Raw genomic sequence first — 17207 nt, 5'->3', positions numbered from 1 at the left:
CGCCACTGGATCGAAGTCCTCAGCCAGTTTTGACACAATTGGCGAAGTTAGAGTGCACTGCCCCTCCCCCACCTCCACTTCGGCTCCACAACCATCCTCTGACTCCCCTACCTGATAAAGGCAATAATTGATATCTTCTGGGTCCAGGCTACAAGGCTAATGACCCAATGACTCTCTCCAGGAGAAGTCGGGGCCCTGTATGCAGCTAGCCTTCTCAATTCCTGTCCTGCTAGTTTATAGAAAAAGAAAGGTGAGGCTGCGAAGAAACAATAGAAAACCTGCAAACGTATCAAACTTAACATTCATTCCTCGTCAGCATGTCCAAATAAATTGGGCAAAGAAAGCTTTAACCACATTAAACTTAGCTTTATTAAATGTCAGGTCTCTATCAGGGAAAACATTTTTAATCAATGATTTTATTGTTAGGCACAAACTGGACATTTTGTCTTTAACTGAAACATGGTTAAATCAAGATAACAGTGCAGCTGTTCTTATTGAATCAACACCTCACAACTTCAGTTTCATGAGTGAAACAAGAGCGCATAAGAAAGGAGGTGGAGTTGCTATTTTATTTAATGATTCTCTTCAATGCAAGCAGATGTCCTTTGGTCATTTTAGTTCTTTTGAATATGTGGCTCTGAATTCCACTCAAGCTTTATTCCTAAACATTTCCAGACCACCTAAATACTGTGCAACCTTCTTTGATGAGTTTACTGAACTGCTGTCTATAATCTGTATTGATTTTGACTGTGTTGTTATTGTTGGTGATTTTAATATCCATGTTGATAATCCCCAGGACAGAGGGTCTATAGAACTATGTGGTGTCCTTGATAACTATGATCTGACTCAACATGTGACAGGATCCACACACAACAGGGGGCACACTCTGGACCTAATCATCACCAAAGGTGTAAACATTTCCAAGGTCACTGACTGATGTTGCACTCTCTGATCATTTCTGTGTTTTCTTTGAGAGTGCAATCTCCTTGCACACAAATGTCCAAACCAAGGTTGTGACAAAGCGTTACATCTCTGAAAACACCAGTGAACTATTTATTCAGAAGTTCTGCTCCTCACCAGCCCTCTCTTATATCTCAGCCAATGAGCTTGTAGATGGCTTCAATTCTAAAGTTATAAATATTATTGATGTCATTGCACCCACTAAAGTGAAGGTTGTCTCGGGTAAGCAAAGACCTCCTTGGAGAAATGCTACGCTGGTCAAAATAGAGAAACGAGAGTGTCGGAAAGCTGAGCGCAGGTGGTGAAAAACAAATCTCCAGGTTCACTGTGAAGACTGATTGAAGATTGAAGACTTTTCTGTTTGCTGCTGCCTTTAATTGAACCAGATTCAAGGATATTAATCAATTTCCTGCATTTTACTACTGTATTCTATTTATTACACTGCTTGTTTTTAATGTTTCAATGAATGTTCTTAATTGTTTTTAAATCTCCTTTACTTTTGCCTTATGTTTTGATGCTTTAAATGGTTTTATGTGAAGCACTTTGAATTGCCTTGTTGTTGAAATGTGCTATACAAATAAACTTGCCTTGTGGTAGAATTATTGTCATGGCAACAGGTGCACTGATAAAAACTATATCTGATATGCAAAATTCTGATATGCAAACAGGGATCACTTTGATCATGGTCTTTATAGCCATTCCTACCTGGTAAGGGGTTGTGGTGTTTGGTAGGTCCACACTAGCAATGAGCCAGCTGTCAGAGGCTCTGTTGGCAGTCCACAATCGGTAGTCAAAGTTATCCCCATCTGGTCTGAGGTGGAGCTGCAGGGAACCCCCTCCAGTGATCTGGTACACCAGCCTCACGCAGCTCCAGTCCTGCTGGTCGAGAAGTGGACTGACAAGAACCGCCTGCTCCTGGTCGTTTAAGAAGGCTGAGTCCACTGTTATCAAATGCCCTATGACAACATCACCAAAATATGTCATATTAATGTACAGTACATATCTTTATTTATGGGCGGAGACCTGTTGTGGTTGCAGATATGATTTTTGACTTATTAATGTATCATCTGGTGGTAATATGTAAAAATAACGAAGGTGATCGTATTTATATTCATATTTTGTTCAAGTCTAGGGAACTTTGCCATTGTTTTTTTGTTGATCAGAAATGTTCTGTTATTTTAGCAGATTAAAACATATATGCCAGAAAACTGAGGATTTTGACAGGAACATGAGGGAAATGCAAAACAATTTTCAACAAAGAGGATACAAAAAAGTTGTCCTATATGATGCCACCACTAACATAAAAGACAGATCAATAGACCTACAGTGAAATCAAATGACCGTGTAATATTTACAATAGTAACAAAACATTGGCATACACTTGAATCTGATTGTCAACTTAATGATGTATTCAAAGAACAATATTTCGTGGTATGTAAAATAGGTTAAAAACCTGCGACTGCCTGTTCCACTCATATTTAAACTCAATCAGCACCAGCTCAATCTACTTTAGCACCTATCCCTGAGGGCAACCACCACTGTGGTTGCTGCAGTCAGTGTATTTATAATTACCACTGTGACAGCTTTATACATCCCCACACAGGTAAAGAGATACCTATAAAGGAATTATTTCTTTTTTTTTACTAATTTCACTAAGTCGGTCATTTATCTTATCACTGTCACAGTTCAGCTCCACACTGCTGTACCTACAAGTTTGTAATAAAAGCCAACGATCCCTGGAACCTTGTGTGTTGCATTTGGGTCCATATACAACCGGTTACATTACAATCTGGCCATTCATGGACCCAGCACACACCCCTGCACCATGGAGCCGTTTCGAGAGGATCGAGGGGGCTCTCCAGCAGCATGAGGCGCTGATGACCCACATCGCCGCTGAGACACGTCAGTCAGCAGCAGCCCAGGAGCAGGCTTTGGCTGCATTAGCCGCTCAGGTCCAACAGCTAACAGCAGGCCTGACCCAGCATGCAGTCTCACCTCCTCCTCCTGTCCCTCTGACGCCCGCTCCAGCACACGAGCCCCGTGTGGGAACCCCAGAGCGCTATGCTGGAGAACCTGAGGGCTGCAACCCATTCATCACAAACTGCTCCATCTTGTTTTCCCTGCAGCCCTACATGTTTGCCTTGGAGGAGGCTAAGGTAGCCTTCACTATCAACCACCTGACAGGCAGGGCACGAATGTGGGGCACCACTGAATGGGAGAGGCGCACGCCAGCCTGCTCTTCCTTCCTGGCTTTTTCTACGGAGCTACGCAAGGTGTTCGGGGCGGTCTCCAAGGGCCCTGATCCTACCGGGGGACTTATGGATCTGCGTCAGGGAGACTGGACAGTTGCAGACTATGCCATTGAGTTTCGCACGAGAGCAGGCCTTAGCGACTGGAACTCTGCAGCTCAGTGTGACGCATTTTTGGCTGGGCTAGCTGAGTATATTAAAGATGAACTGATTTCTTTTAATTTGCCTGCCGACCTGGATGGCTTAGGTGAACTGACTTCCCGAGTGGACAGACGCATCCAGGCAAGGCGACAGGAGCGACGCAAGGGGGAGACGGATCGCCGCTCTTCCAACCGGCCTCGAGGTCCTCCAGCAGCTACCAGCGTCACCCCAGGGCCTCAACCTGGGGGCGTTGAACCCATGCAGGTGGGGTGCACCAGTCTCATTCCAGAGGAGCGTGAGCGCCGCCGCCGGGGAAATCTCTGCCTGTACTGTGGCCAGGCTGGTCACTTTATATCCCGGTGGCCAGCGAAAGGCACGGCTTATCAGTAGTAGGGGAGGTACTGATGAGCCAAACCACAAGACTCTCGCCCAACCAAAGACCCCTGTGCCACGTTCAGCTTCTGCTCACGAATGGATCCCAGACCCTCACTACTTTCATTGACTCTGGCGCTGACGACAGCATCATTGATGAGGACCTAGCCCTTCAGCTGGGTATCGACCAGGTACCCCTGCCATGCCCTGTTCCTGCCAGCGCCCCGGATGGTCACTTACTGGGGACAGTGACTCACCAGACCACACCAGTCCATATGCTCCTGTCTGGTAACCACCATGAGACCATCCGGTTTCTTATCCTGCGGTCATCCCAGCATCCATTAATTCTGGGGTACCCCTGGCTCCGCTGCTATAACCTCCACATAGACTGGGCAACAGGAGCCATCCTGGGGTGGAGCTCATCCTGTCACCTAATTTGCCTGAAACAAGCTCCTGCACCCCAGCAGTCAGATTGTTCCAGCTCTGCTTCAGACCTGCCAGGGGTGCCTACTGAATACCATGACTATCGGGAGGTATTCAGTCAGGCCAAGGCCTCATCTCTGCCTCCACATCGCCCCTACGATTGTGCCATTTACCTGCAACCAGGTACCACTCCACCCAGGGGTCGCCTGTATTCCTTATCTGCACCTGAAAGAGAGGCCATGGAGGTGTACATAAATTCCTCTCTAGCTGCTGGGATCATCCGTCCCTCTTCTTCACCTGTTGGTCCTCTTCTTCGTGAGGAAGAAGCACAAGTAACTGAGGCCTTGCATTGACTGCAGGGGCCTCAACGACATTACCATTAAGAACCGCTACCCACTCCTACTCATCTCTTCTGCTTTTGAGTTGCTGCGGGGAGCTAACATCTTCACCAAGCTAGACCTGCGCAACGCCTATCACTTGGTCCGGATCCAAGAGGGTGACGAGTGGAAGACAGCTTTCAAAACCCCCACTGGACATTACGAGTACCTGGTTATGCCCTTAGGCCTCACCAATGCCCCAGCCGTCTTCCAGGCCCTGTTGAATGATGTGCTGAGAGACATGTTAAACAAGCAGGTGTTCGTCTACCTGGACGACATTCTGATTTTCTCCAGGTCCCGAGAGGAGCACATTCACCATGTCAAAGCAGTCCTTCAACGCCTCCTTAAGAATTCTCTGTTCGTTAAGGCAGAGAAGTGTGAATTCCACTCCTGTCCCGCCAGTTTGTAAATAAGGGGGATTCCACCCCTGGCAATGACAATATCCTTTCTGCCCCCGTCTTGGTTGCTTCAATCACCTGGGAGGTAGAGGAGAGAGTCAAGGCCGCCCTGGAGGACCAGCCCGGTTTTAGCGCCTGCCCTCCTGACCGCCTGTTTGTCCCTCAGACCCTGAGGTTCGATGTCCTCCAGTGGGCCCACAGCTCCAGACTCACTTGCCACCCAGGGAGCCAGCGGACTAGGGATGCCCTGCAACAGAGGTTCTGGTGGGCTACTCTGGAGAAAGACACCCGGGAGTTCGTCAATGCCTGTCCTGTCTGCAATCAGCACAAGCCATCCCACCATGCTCCCGCTGGTTTCCTGCAACCTCTGCCTGTGCCCCATCGGCCCTGATCCCACATCTCCTTGGACTTTGTTACCAGTCTACCACTGTCCAACAAACATACCACCATCCTGACAGTGGTAGATTGGTTCAGCAAGATGGCCCACTTTGTGCCCTTGCCCAAGCTCCCCTCGGCTAAAGAGACTGGTGTGGCTATCGACCCGGGACCTACCCTTGCGGGTAGAGTCTAAGAAGTTGGCACCCAGGTTCATTGGGCCATTCGAGATCCAGAAGGTCATCAATCCTGCAGCAGTGAGGCTCAAGCTGCCCCGGACCATGCGGGTCCACCCGTCATTGCACGTCTCAAAGGTGAAGCCGGTTCGAGAGTGCCCACTGGTTCCTGCTGCACAGCCTCAGCCGCCACCTCGATTCATCGATGGAGGTCACAAACCTCCCCAGTGTGTGCTGAAGGTTACGGTCCGATGGAGCCAACAGAGTCACATCATCTGCAAAGAGCAGAGATGCAATTCTGAGGTCCCCAAACCGGACTCCCACCAAGTCCAGCCAAGCCCTGCTTTCCCCTTCTGAGTCATCAATGGTTTGCCAAAACTTCCTTGAGGCCAAGCAAAAGTCCTTTTCCATGCTCTCCGTGAACTCCTCCAACACCCGCCGCAGCTACAGCCCTTCAGGCCAACCGGTACCCGTCTGAGCAGTACATTTCGTTGAATTCAGTCATCCTATTTCCTCTCTCACATACAGTTGTGTGAAAAAGTGTTTTCTTCCTGATTTCTTATTTTTTTGCATGTTTGTCACACTTAAATGTTTCAGATCATCAAACAAATTTAAATATTAGACAAAGATAACACATGTAAACACAAAATGCAGTTTTTAAATGAAGGTTTTTATTATTAAGGGGGGAAAAAATCCAAACCTACATGGCCCTGTGTGAAAAAGTGATTGCCCCCCCCTGTTAAAACATAAATTAACTGTGGTTTATCACATCTTTGGAAAGCTGAGTTCAATTTCTCTAGCCACACCCAGGCCTGATTACTGCCACACCTGTTCTCAATCAAGAAATCACTTAAATAGGACCTGCCTGACAAAGTGAGGTAGACCAAAAGATCCTCAAAAGCTAGACATCATGCTGCGATCCAAAGAAATTCAGGAACAAATTAGAAACAAAGTAATTGAGATCTATCAGTCTGGAAAAGGTTACAAAGCCATTCCTAAAGCTTTGGGACTCCAGTGAACCACAGTGAGAGCCATTATCCACAAATGGCGAAAACATGGAACAGTGGTGAACCTTCCCAGGAGTGGCCGGCCGACCAAAATTACCCCAAGAGCGCAGCGACGACTCATCCAAGAGGTCACAAAAGACCCCAGAACAACATCCAAAGAACTGCAGGCCTCACTTGCCTCAATTAAGGTCAGTGTTCATGACTCCACCATAAGAAAGAGACTGGGCAAAAATGGCCTGCATGGCAGAGTTCCAAGACGAAAACCACTGCTGAGCAAAAAGAACATAAAGGCTCGTCTCAGTTTTGCCAGAAAACATCTTGATGATCCCCAAGACTTTTGGGAAAATACTCTGTGGACTGACGAGACAAAAGTTGAACTTTTTGGAAGGTGTATGTCCCATTACATCTGGCGTAAAAGTAACACGGCATTTCAGAAAAGGAACATCATACCAACAGTAAAATATGGTGGTGGTAGTGTGATGGTCTGGGGCTGTTTTGCTGCTTCAGGACCTGGAAGACTTGCTGTGGTAAATGGAACCATGAATTCTGCTGTCTACCAAAAAATCCTGAAGGAGAATGTCCAGCCATCTATTCGTGACCTCAAGCTGAAGCGCACTTGGGTTCTGCAGCAGGACAATGATCCAAAACACACCAGCAAGTCCACCTCTGAATGGCTTAAGAAAAACAAAATGAAGACTTTGGAGTGGCCTAGTCAAAGTCCCGACCTGAATCCGATTGAGATGCTGTGGCATGACCTTAAAAAGGCGGTTCATGCTCGAAAACCCTCCAATGTGGCTGAATTACAACAATTCTGCAAAGATGAGTGGGCCAAAATTCCTCTACAACGCTGTAAAAGACTCATTGCCAGTTATCGCAAACGCTTGATTGCAGTTGTTGCTGCTAAGGGTGGCCCAACCAGTTATTAGGTTTAGGGGGCAATCACTTTTTCACACAGGGCCATGTAGGTTTGGATTTTTTTTCCCCCTTAATAATAAAAACCTTCATTTAAAAACTGCATTTTGTGTTTACTTGTGTTATCTTTGTCTAATATTTAAATTTGTTTGATGATCTGAAACATTTAAGTGTGACAAACATGCAAAAAAATAAGAAATCAGGAAGGGGGCAAACACTTTTTCACACAACTGTATATTGGTTTTGAGAAGTGTCACATCCCGCAAAAGGAGTGAATTTAGATGTTTTACTTTTGGATCCACCACCTTAGAACTTGGTCACATCATGGCTTGAATATAGATTATGACCTAATAGGTTTTCTGTAATGTACATAATCTACTTTTTTGAATATTTAGACATACATATTTGTGTATTTTTTTGTCATCAAAATTAAAGAAATGCAAATGTTCGACACTTTTTTCCAACTTTCAGGTGATCAGGAACATAATGGCCATCTGTACTTCATGGCATATCAAAATCAGCTTCATCAGAAAGAGTCAGCTTTGACAGACAGAGGTGTCCCACTGTTGAAATGATGTATAGAAAGTAGTTATACATGTAAAATGTTATGTTATGGAAGCAAAATAGCCCAAAATCTTGCATGAAAAACAATGTTTTTTGCCTGGGCTGTCACATCAAGGATAAAAAATGGTAAGGTTAAGTGTCAAATACTGTATATAATAGATCACACAGCTTTGAGGTTGTGTATTACTTGGTGCCATATTATAAACTAGAGAGAGACAATGATGTATGTTCTGAAACAGATTGGTAATGACTGGAACCTTGAAATCCATCTTCCCTTTGTGTCACAGCACAGTCTTTTTCACCCATTCACCCAGGTCTAAGAGAGCAGAGAGGCAGTTTAGTGGATATAAACAGTGTTTATGGAGAGCTGGTTTAAGCGCCATCACTTCTAAATCTGGTGGGGGTGTGTGTGTGTGTGTGGGGGGGGGGGGGGGCAGGGGGGATTTGCAGTTGTATCTGAGATCCCTTATTTGGTCAGATTAAGTTCAACAAGAATCTTAGAGCAGGACAGGGCAGACACAGTCCAACATGTACTGATGCATCTTAAAGAGACATACCATTGGTTTCACATGTTTAAGTCAACTAGCTGCAAATCACATGCGCAGATAACTATTCCACAAAGCATGCAGCTGTGTTTTAAAAATTCTGAAGCCATTTTGAAAGTTGCACTAGTTATGTAATCCATCCCGGTACTCATTAAAGGGATAGTTCGGGTGTTTTGAAGTTGGGTTGTATGGGTTGTATGAGATACTTATCCAGAGTCAGAGTATTACCTACAGTAGATGGAAGTCAGAAGGCCCCCCAGTTTGGAGAAGCAGACCGGAGCGAAGCAATGTACTGCTGTGGACGGGGGCCGCAGCGAAACGTATTCTAAGTGCTTTAAGAAATCAACACCAGTTTAAGTGTGCGCTATATTTAGAATATTGTTGCCGCTTGCCGTCAGACAGCCCTTTGTGACTGGGAGCTCTTGTAAAAGCCACAAAACTCCATGAACACAAGAGTCGCTGGTCTACTTCGTTCCCGATCAGATGGTGTGTTTGTGTTATTGCGTGACTTCGATTAGTTCGGATTCACCAAAGTCACACAATAACACAGACAAACTAACTAGACGGAGGCAGCGGTCGACCCGTGTTATGCAAGGTAAATGAAATCTGGTGGCTTTGGCGAGAGCATGGATGGATAGAAGCACAGTTCCCTGATAGAAACGGCTGTTTCACGACAAGGTAAGGCGATGAAAATATTGTAAATATGACGTAGACTTAAAATTAAGACTTTTTTTTTTCATGCGTCGAACATAAACTGTGCTGCAGCAGCACGTCACTTTGCCCAAACTGCCAACCGCCATCTACTGTAGGTTAAAAAACTGACTTTGGATAAGTAATTCATGAACCCCGTTCAATACACTCAAACTATCCCTTTAAGTCAGAGTTAAATTAATGTTATGAGCTGCCACCGACCTTTAAAATCAATATAAACTGCAACTGCGTTATTATGCAACGGTCAACAATGTATAACTGTGACAACAATGTGTGCAGACTTAATGTTAACTGGAGTACACAAATGAAATAAGATTCAATTGTTGGCTAATTGATTTTGCCACTGCACTTGTATGACGAACCAGTACCAAAGGAGGACGGGAGAAGAGAGAAGAGGAGGTGGAGGACAGAGGAGATGAGAGGAGAAGGGAGGGGAGAGTGAGAAGAGAATGGGAGTAGAAGAGGAGAGAAAAGAGGAGAGAATGGGCGGAGAGAGGAGGAGGAGAAAGGAGAGAAGAGAAGATGAGATGAGGAGGGAAGAGGAAGGGGTCCTGCAGAAGCTGTAAGCAGTCCAGATGAGGAGGTCTGGTGGTCTGGTGGTGGTCTGAGTCCCTGGCAGCTCTCCCTCTCACTCCATCCGTCCCCGTCTCTCTGTTTATCCCGTCTCTGATGTCTCTGTTTAGATGACATAACCACCTAGGACATCCATCCCGATTTGAACCACAGAACTCAGCCGTGGGTTCTTTTTTTCCGGTGTGACCTCCTCCGCTCCAGGCCCAAAGGGTTGCCACGGCAACCACACAGAACAACACCGCCGTGGTCCCGTCTTCTCTTTATGAGCCTGTTTATTGCCACAGCGGGTGTAGTCTGTGGGGTTTTCTTTTACTTGTAATAGCCACCGTCTCCGAGCTCCCGGGGCTGGTGGCCGGGAGCTCGTCCCACCTCAGTCTTGGCGGTTTGGTGCACACCACGCTGCTGCTGCAGCTTCTGTTCGGGGCAGAACTCTGGTGTCACAGGGAATACTTGGGGCGTACGGGCTGAGAGCTAAAGGACTCTGGCTGGAGGAGAGACGGCACACACGGTTTACAGCGCCGCCACTTATCTCAACAGTGGGAACATAAACTGTGCTGACGGATTGTCATAAACAGAGGAGGCTCTGTGGCTGGACTCACACAGCGAAAGCAGCCGGTGGAAAACAAGACAATGGGGGGGGGGGGGGGGGGGGGCAAATCGGAATGTCTCGCTTGGCACGCGAAATGTGGAGGACAGGAGATCACAATACAGCACAGCGAGGCACTGCAAAACTGTCTAGAATCAGCTCATCTTTACATCCGTGAGAAGGTTTCAGAACTCATATAATCTGAAAAATAACCTTCTTTTCACTAATTCAAAGAAACTGATGACAAAAAAACACCGTTATATAATCTGACTTTTTTTTGTACGAGACAAAGTTGTAATTCTATAAATAATCACGACAGTACTGTTCTAATCCTAATATCACGAGAATAAAGTGAAGGCTGATATAATATTGAAGAAAATTGCAATATTTCAGGAATAAATCACTAATTTTACGAAATCAAAATGCTGTAAAAGTTTTTTTTAGTTTTTTTTTTAACACTATGGGGTTAAAGTAATAAATTAATGAGAAAATGATTGAATATTTCAAGAATAACAGCATTTTTAAGCTGAACAGACAGCCGCTGCAGTAAAGAGAGGTTTTCTAAAGAGAAACACTTCCGCTTGTGTCCACAGGGACCGCCAGAATCAACACAAAATGAAAGTTCCTCATAAGAACTTTAAATATGGAAGATATAGAGCAAATAAGTGAGCGTTGACATCTGGTTTCACTCGGGGACACGACCCACAGTCTCCTGAGTGAAACTCCAATGTTTGCATGATTCACCCATTAACCCCCAACTTACCTCCCAACACAGACCTTGTCGCTCTATATACCACGTCCTCTGTCCTGGCTCACAATTACGTGGGTTACATACGAATTCTAGTGCTATTACTTCTTTCGAAGCTATAAGTTTGAAGTGAGCAGTAACGTAAAGCTGTATTGATTGGTGGCTCATACACACTTTCCTCTAATGTGTCCAATATGGAGTGAGCTGCACTGTTGTGGCGTCAGTGCTGTTCTGTGCTGTTCCAAGTGAACGTCTGAGTGAATGAGCACATTTCAAATGGCCTACACGGACTGAATTCTTTCCCAGCACCTGATTCACCAACTTTGTAACCTCTCTGGTTTCAACGTCTGTGTCCAATATGCAACAATTTGTATAGCTTCAACTTTTGTCTCTTAACCTAAAAACGTTGACTCTAGGGCAGAGCCCTGGTTCCTGCCTGGCAGCTCCGACTGTGGAACAGGGCTACCAAGCAATATTTAGTTTTGGCATTCCAGTGTGTTTGACCCATCTAAAAGAGTCTCAGTGTCACCGCACTGCAACTCACTAATGACAGGCTGCGCTTGTAGTATTAAATATAACTGTGATTTGAAAAGAAAAAGGTTTGAATACTTTGCTTTGCAAAAAGCAAAAAGCAAAGTATTCGTACTGAAATGGCAAAGTGTCACAAACACTGAGGGGGCGGGATTTACTGATTAATGCCAATCTCCTCTACTTTACTGTTCTTTGGCTCGGTGTTAAGATACTGTCAATGAAACTTAACACTTCCTGCACTTTTCAAACTAAAAGTCCTACTAAGTAAAGTACACATTATGCCCATTGATCGAAAGAACAGCAAAGTAAAAGCAAACGCAAATAATTACTGAATGAGAAGAGGAGTTGTGCTGAAAAGAGAATATGAAAGCAGCAGAGCGGTGAGGATGACGTGCTTCTGTTGTTACTGAAGAGCTAGTGCTGTGAAAACGGGCTTCATCCTGAAGACAGCAGGTAAACATGGGAGGAAGCGTTGAAACTGCAAATGGACTCATTTGCTTTCCTTTGGTGAAAATCTTCTCTGGGCTTAAATAAGGGTTTTTATATTTAATCTTTGGGCACATTTGTTTTTAAATGAAATGAAATATAAGAAGTAGTCGTACCACGTGCCAGACTAAATATAGGAGGCTAAGATGAGGGAATGGCAGTGTCTCAGAAACTAAAAAGAGCACAATCAAGTATTTGGTATCTATGAAATCATAACAAGCTGAATATCAAAGATATTTTCAACACATTCTCACTATTCAACCGGTCAAACACCGACGCTTGGTCGATGGCTTCTCTTGTAACTATGAAGCTCTAGCTTCCCCTCTAGAGTCAGTTTCGAACATTCCAAGGACGGCGTGTCAGTTTCTGCTCGTTACATGCAGTGTCTCTTTAAAATAAAATAAAATACAACTTTATAAAAGATATTCTTCCTTTGTAGATTTACTTCGTTTTTAGTTTGACTTAAACAACTAAATTACTCGGTTAGGTTTGGGTTAAAATAAGTACATTTGTTAGATAAAATGAGTAAGCTTGTTAAGTAACTGGCTTTATTTCAGTACGGATGTTACGTAACAACACCACAGTAAAATAAGTATTCCTTGAATTGGTTTTAAACGGGACACGAACCGCGATCTCTAAGCTCCCGTCCCACCCGACCTCCACAGACTTTCTGTCTTTATTCAGTTCCTCTGAGGGATTAATAATGACACAGATGGGTTTACAATGGAGTTAGTCAAAAGCCCGGTGCGTCTCATACAGACGCCAAATCAGATATTATGTATTTATAAAACAGAAAAAATGTTTCACGTTTTTTGTAGTCATTTCATTTTTTATCAGATCTCAAGTTACAAAAGGTTGAGAGCCTCTATCCTGTACTCTAGTGTACAGTACCATGAGAGTAAACATGTCTCCATGAGGCAGGAGACATCTTGGGTCCAGCAGTCTAACGTTGGAGTTTTCTCTCAGGGACGGGGGGTAGATGTGGTTTAAATGATCTTAACGTTAAACTTTATCATGTCTGAAAACACATCTGGAGGGCATCTTTAAGACCTCGTGAGGTAAATAAAGGTCTCAGCCACCATTTGACTGCAAGTTTCAGCGCACTACTTCTGTAGTGAGCGATGAAAAGAACAAAATGAGGAGAAGAGCAGGTGAGCCCAGTAGAGCGAGAGCAGTGGGAGACGTGACGTGTTGGCACCGTCTCTACAGACCGGAAATCCTCTAAGAGCTGTTTCATGACAGGGAAAACCCTCGTCATGTTTTATTACCCATCGCAGTGAGACCCAAACACACACATATACACTCACATGGTCTTCTAGCTGGTTATCTAGCCCAGGAGTTTCCAACCCGTGGTCGCCACATGAGCACGGAGTTAGAGGATTGTAATTGTTTAAAGGAAAGTCTGCTACACAAAATGTTACCATTTTTCAAATTTCATTCTAATCTTTGCTTTTTTCTGTGATATCTTGCATAATGTCTGGTATCAACACTGTCAAGTAACTATAAACCCATCCACGCCAATATTAGACGGGCAGTGCAGCTGACGTATTACAAAGAGCAAGAAAGTGCACTTAGGGAGGTTGTGGTCAATGGATGGGTCAAACAGACAGACTTTCACCCAGGAGACCGCTGTTTATGTCCTGTGTGAAACCAAGTCAAGGATGACTTATTTTACCGTAGTTTTGTAACGTAACTTCCGGACTTTACTAATGCCAGTTACGTTACAAACGCAGTTATTCTAACCCAAACCACGATCTTTTCCTAAGCCTAACCAAGTAGTTTTGCTGCCTAAACCTAACCAAAAATCTAAGTAAACCTACGTTGGAAGATTATTTTGAAAAGACACTTTGCATGAAGCGAGCAGAAACTCAATGTTTCCTGTGAACACATACGTTTATTTTGAAAAGACTCTTTGCATGTAGCAAGCGGAAACTGTAAGTGTCCTGTGAATACAAAAGTTTATTTTGAAAAGTCACTTTGCATGTAACCAGCAGAAATTGTAAGTGTCCCGTGGACACAAAGTTTATTTTGAAAAGACACTTCGCATGAAGCGAGTGGAAACTGTTCGTTCCATGTGAACACAGAAGTTTATTTTGAAAAGCAGAAACTAGCCGAGTAGTTTTGTTGCTTAAGTCAAACTAAAAACTAACTAAATCTACATAGGAAGAATATCTTTTCTAAAGTTGTATTTTTTTTATTTTGAAAAGACATGCATGTAACAAGCGGGAATGAAACCTTTCCTGTGAACACAGAAGTTTATTTTGAAAATACAATTGGCATGTAGAAAGCGAAAACTGTACGTTTCCTCTGAACATGAAAGTGTATTTTGAAAAGACACTTTGTGTGCAGCATGCGGAAACTGACGCGCCGTCAGAGAGGTACCTAGAGCATCATAATTTGAAGCGTATGGCCAATAATCAAGCATCTGTAATTGACGAGTTGGGAGAGAGAATGAGAAAATGACTCTACTTCTCTCTTGATTTATTACCTCAGTAAACATTGTAAACATGAGTTTATGGTCTCAATCTCTAGTTTCAAGTCTTCTTCAATACAGCATGATGTTCATTTAGTACATTATGGTCCATTTAGAGTCAAACAGACCATAAAGCAGGGGATGCTTTAGGGCGGGCTTACTGTGATTGACAGGTCGCTTCTGCTACCAGAGACGTATACGGCGTCTCTACGTCACTCCTCTGCATTCCAAATATGTTAACTTCCGGTTATCAGTTGCAAAAAATACAACATGGCGATGGCCGTAATCCAAGATGGCGAAATCGCAGAACTTGAGGCTTCAAAACATCAGTTCACAAACCAATGGGTGACGTCGCGATGACTACGTCCACTTCTTATATACAGTCTATGGATTCAACACCTGCAGCCATCATGTAGCTTATGCTGCGCTCACATTACGAACAACACAGCGACAGGCTACGAGTCATTTTCAATGGAAGCTGGTGACATGAAGCCACAAACTGACGGCAGACACTGAGGCGCTACTTCAATCTGACACGGTAGCGCGAGCTAACTGGGATTAGCTAGGATTTTTTCTGTGGTGGAGATTGTCAGAGCACAAAGAACAAAAAGTGCAATTGCTTCACTAGAATTGTAATATTACCTTTGAAAACTCTTAATAATTACCTGACTTGCATTACCTTTCAATTTTCTACACATTTCTACATGGTTAAAGAATACCTGAGTCCCTATACAGGCCCTATACTTTCCCACTGTTCACCATGGCAGCCTATATGTAAATAGCAGTGTGAGTGGCCGTGAAGCATTGCGAGCGTGTTTATTTCTGTCAATAAGCTCGTGATGACACGGTACCTTCTTCGTTCATGCTCCAGCTGCCATACTCTGGGTCTGATGTGTAGCCACAGGTGCCCAGCTCAAAGTTGCAGGACCCGGGCAGCAGCTGCTGCTGCTGCGCCCCAAGGAACTCGCAGAGCAGCAGCACTGTAAAGGGGGGGGGGGGGGGGGGGGGAAAGCAGGAGCACCCATGAGTTCAGCGCCGCTTTCATACACGTTCATTGGACCTACAGGTGAAAAGGTTAAAATATCTAACTTATAGAAATCACCATGAAACTTCCCCAGCTGACTAGTTACATTAAGACAATCATTTTATGAATCACAAGTTTCCAGTCTGTGATTAAATATGCAAATGAGGCCTTCTCTTATCAAATATATGCTCATTTGCAACATTTCCAGAACAGAAAACTGAACATTGGATGGAGTCAGGTTCTAAATTCTTGTTTTATTTTGTTGACATATTAGAGTCAGAGGGTTTTAAAGAGGGACTTTTGGATATCTCTTTGCATCACTCCATAAATCAGAAAGTAATATCAACAGCCATAAAATAATTTGTTTTGAGCTGCTGAAGTGGATAAAAAACACATTTAGAGAAAACGTCCTTTAAAGAGATGTTTAGTTCAATTACAGATATTTAGAAGACTCTACAGTTGAATAGAGTAAAGAAATTAACTAATAAATATCACCATGAAACTTCACCACTTCATTACCGTCAAATATGCAAATGGTACATTAATTAAGTAATGTTAACTTTTGGTGAATTTAGGAGAAATCTACAGACGCAAATAGACAAAGTAGTAAAATAACCTCCTAAAAGTATATTTCGGATGATTTCTTTCCACTAGTCTCACAGAAGACGTGTTGTGGAAGCTAAACAACTCAAACTCTATAAAGTGACCACTTCACCTCACCGGTGGTGAGATGAGGAGGATTTACCGTGGAGAGCGAGGCGGACACCGCTCATCTTAATCCGCGGCTCGGTGAGTGTGGAGCGGTTCCTCTGTAGTCCTCCTTCACTGACCGTGTCCCCGTTAGACTCCCCCACCTCCCCAAAAACAGAACGACAGCAGCGCCAAAAGCTCGTCAGGAACTCTCACGGGTCGCCTCGCATGTTGTGACTGTGTCAGCGGGAGAGATGGAGCGGTAGTCCGGATGGATCGATGGTGTCCCGGGGGGGCGGGTCCAGGTCTCGGCGCCTTTCCGCCTACTTGTGCTGCTCTCCGCGCTGTCACACGGATGAGCCAGGGCCGGACCCGCGTCACACAATGGGTTCGTTCAGGGGCCCAGGGCCCCTTCAGACAGCTCCCATGAACATATGTTTGGGCTCTTACTAAAAATCTGCATGTCCAAGCCAGTTACTTGTAGCTTTATTTGTATACGCATTTACTGACGAAAGTATTTATTTATTTTTTATTTTTTTTACATAGAGGGAGACAAAGTTATTTATTTTGAAAAAGCTCACAGGAAATGAACATCACAACATGAGTAAGAGAGGTCAAATAAATACAAATAAATGAAGGGTAGCAGAGATGATACATGTACAAAGCTGATAACGGATTCAAGGATCCATTGGGTGCAGCTGCAACCACCTGGAGGCTATGGGTTGGGGGGGGGGGGTTCACACCTTACATACATAGTCTTTTCGAAATCAAATTCGGTTTTCACAGGAAGTTAAGTTTAGGCAACAGAATCACTTGGTTAGGTTTCGGAAAAAGAGCGTGACCCAATCTACTCAGTTTGAGGCGGGCTCCCGCAAAGTCTGAGGGT

At 44.3% G+C, this 17207-nt stretch overlaps 1 protein-coding gene across 2 annotated transcripts in view; it reads right to left on the bottom strand.

Moving 5' to 3' along the window:
• The window catches only part of mamdc2a (MAM domain containing 2a), a 36952-nt gene extending 20340 nt beyond the window's left edge, over positions 1-16612 (bottom strand). For both annotated transcript variants that reach the window (XM_076078189.1, XM_076078190.1), the window contains exons 1-3: positions 16377-16612; positions 15459-15587; positions 1666-1916 (exon numbers count right to left, since the gene is read on the bottom strand). In XM_076078189.1, the coding sequence (XP_075934304.1) occupies positions 1666-1916; positions 15459-15587; positions 16377-16404 (408 nt within the window). In that variant the 5' untranslated portion in view covers positions 16405-16612. The remainder of the gene's footprint in view (positions 1-1665; positions 1917-15458; positions 15588-16376) is intronic.
• Positions 16613-17207: the final 595 nt, after the last annotated feature.

This window comes from Anarhichas minor, unplaced genomic scaffold (assembly GCF_050575085.1).
Source record: "Anarhichas minor isolate MPS153535 unplaced genomic scaffold, ASM5057508v1 ptg000063l, whole genome shotgun sequence".
NCBI lineage: Eukaryota > Metazoa > Chordata > Actinopteri > Perciformes > Anarhichadidae > Anarhichas > Anarhichas minor.
This window is presented reverse-complemented; position numbering and strand designations above follow the sequence as displayed.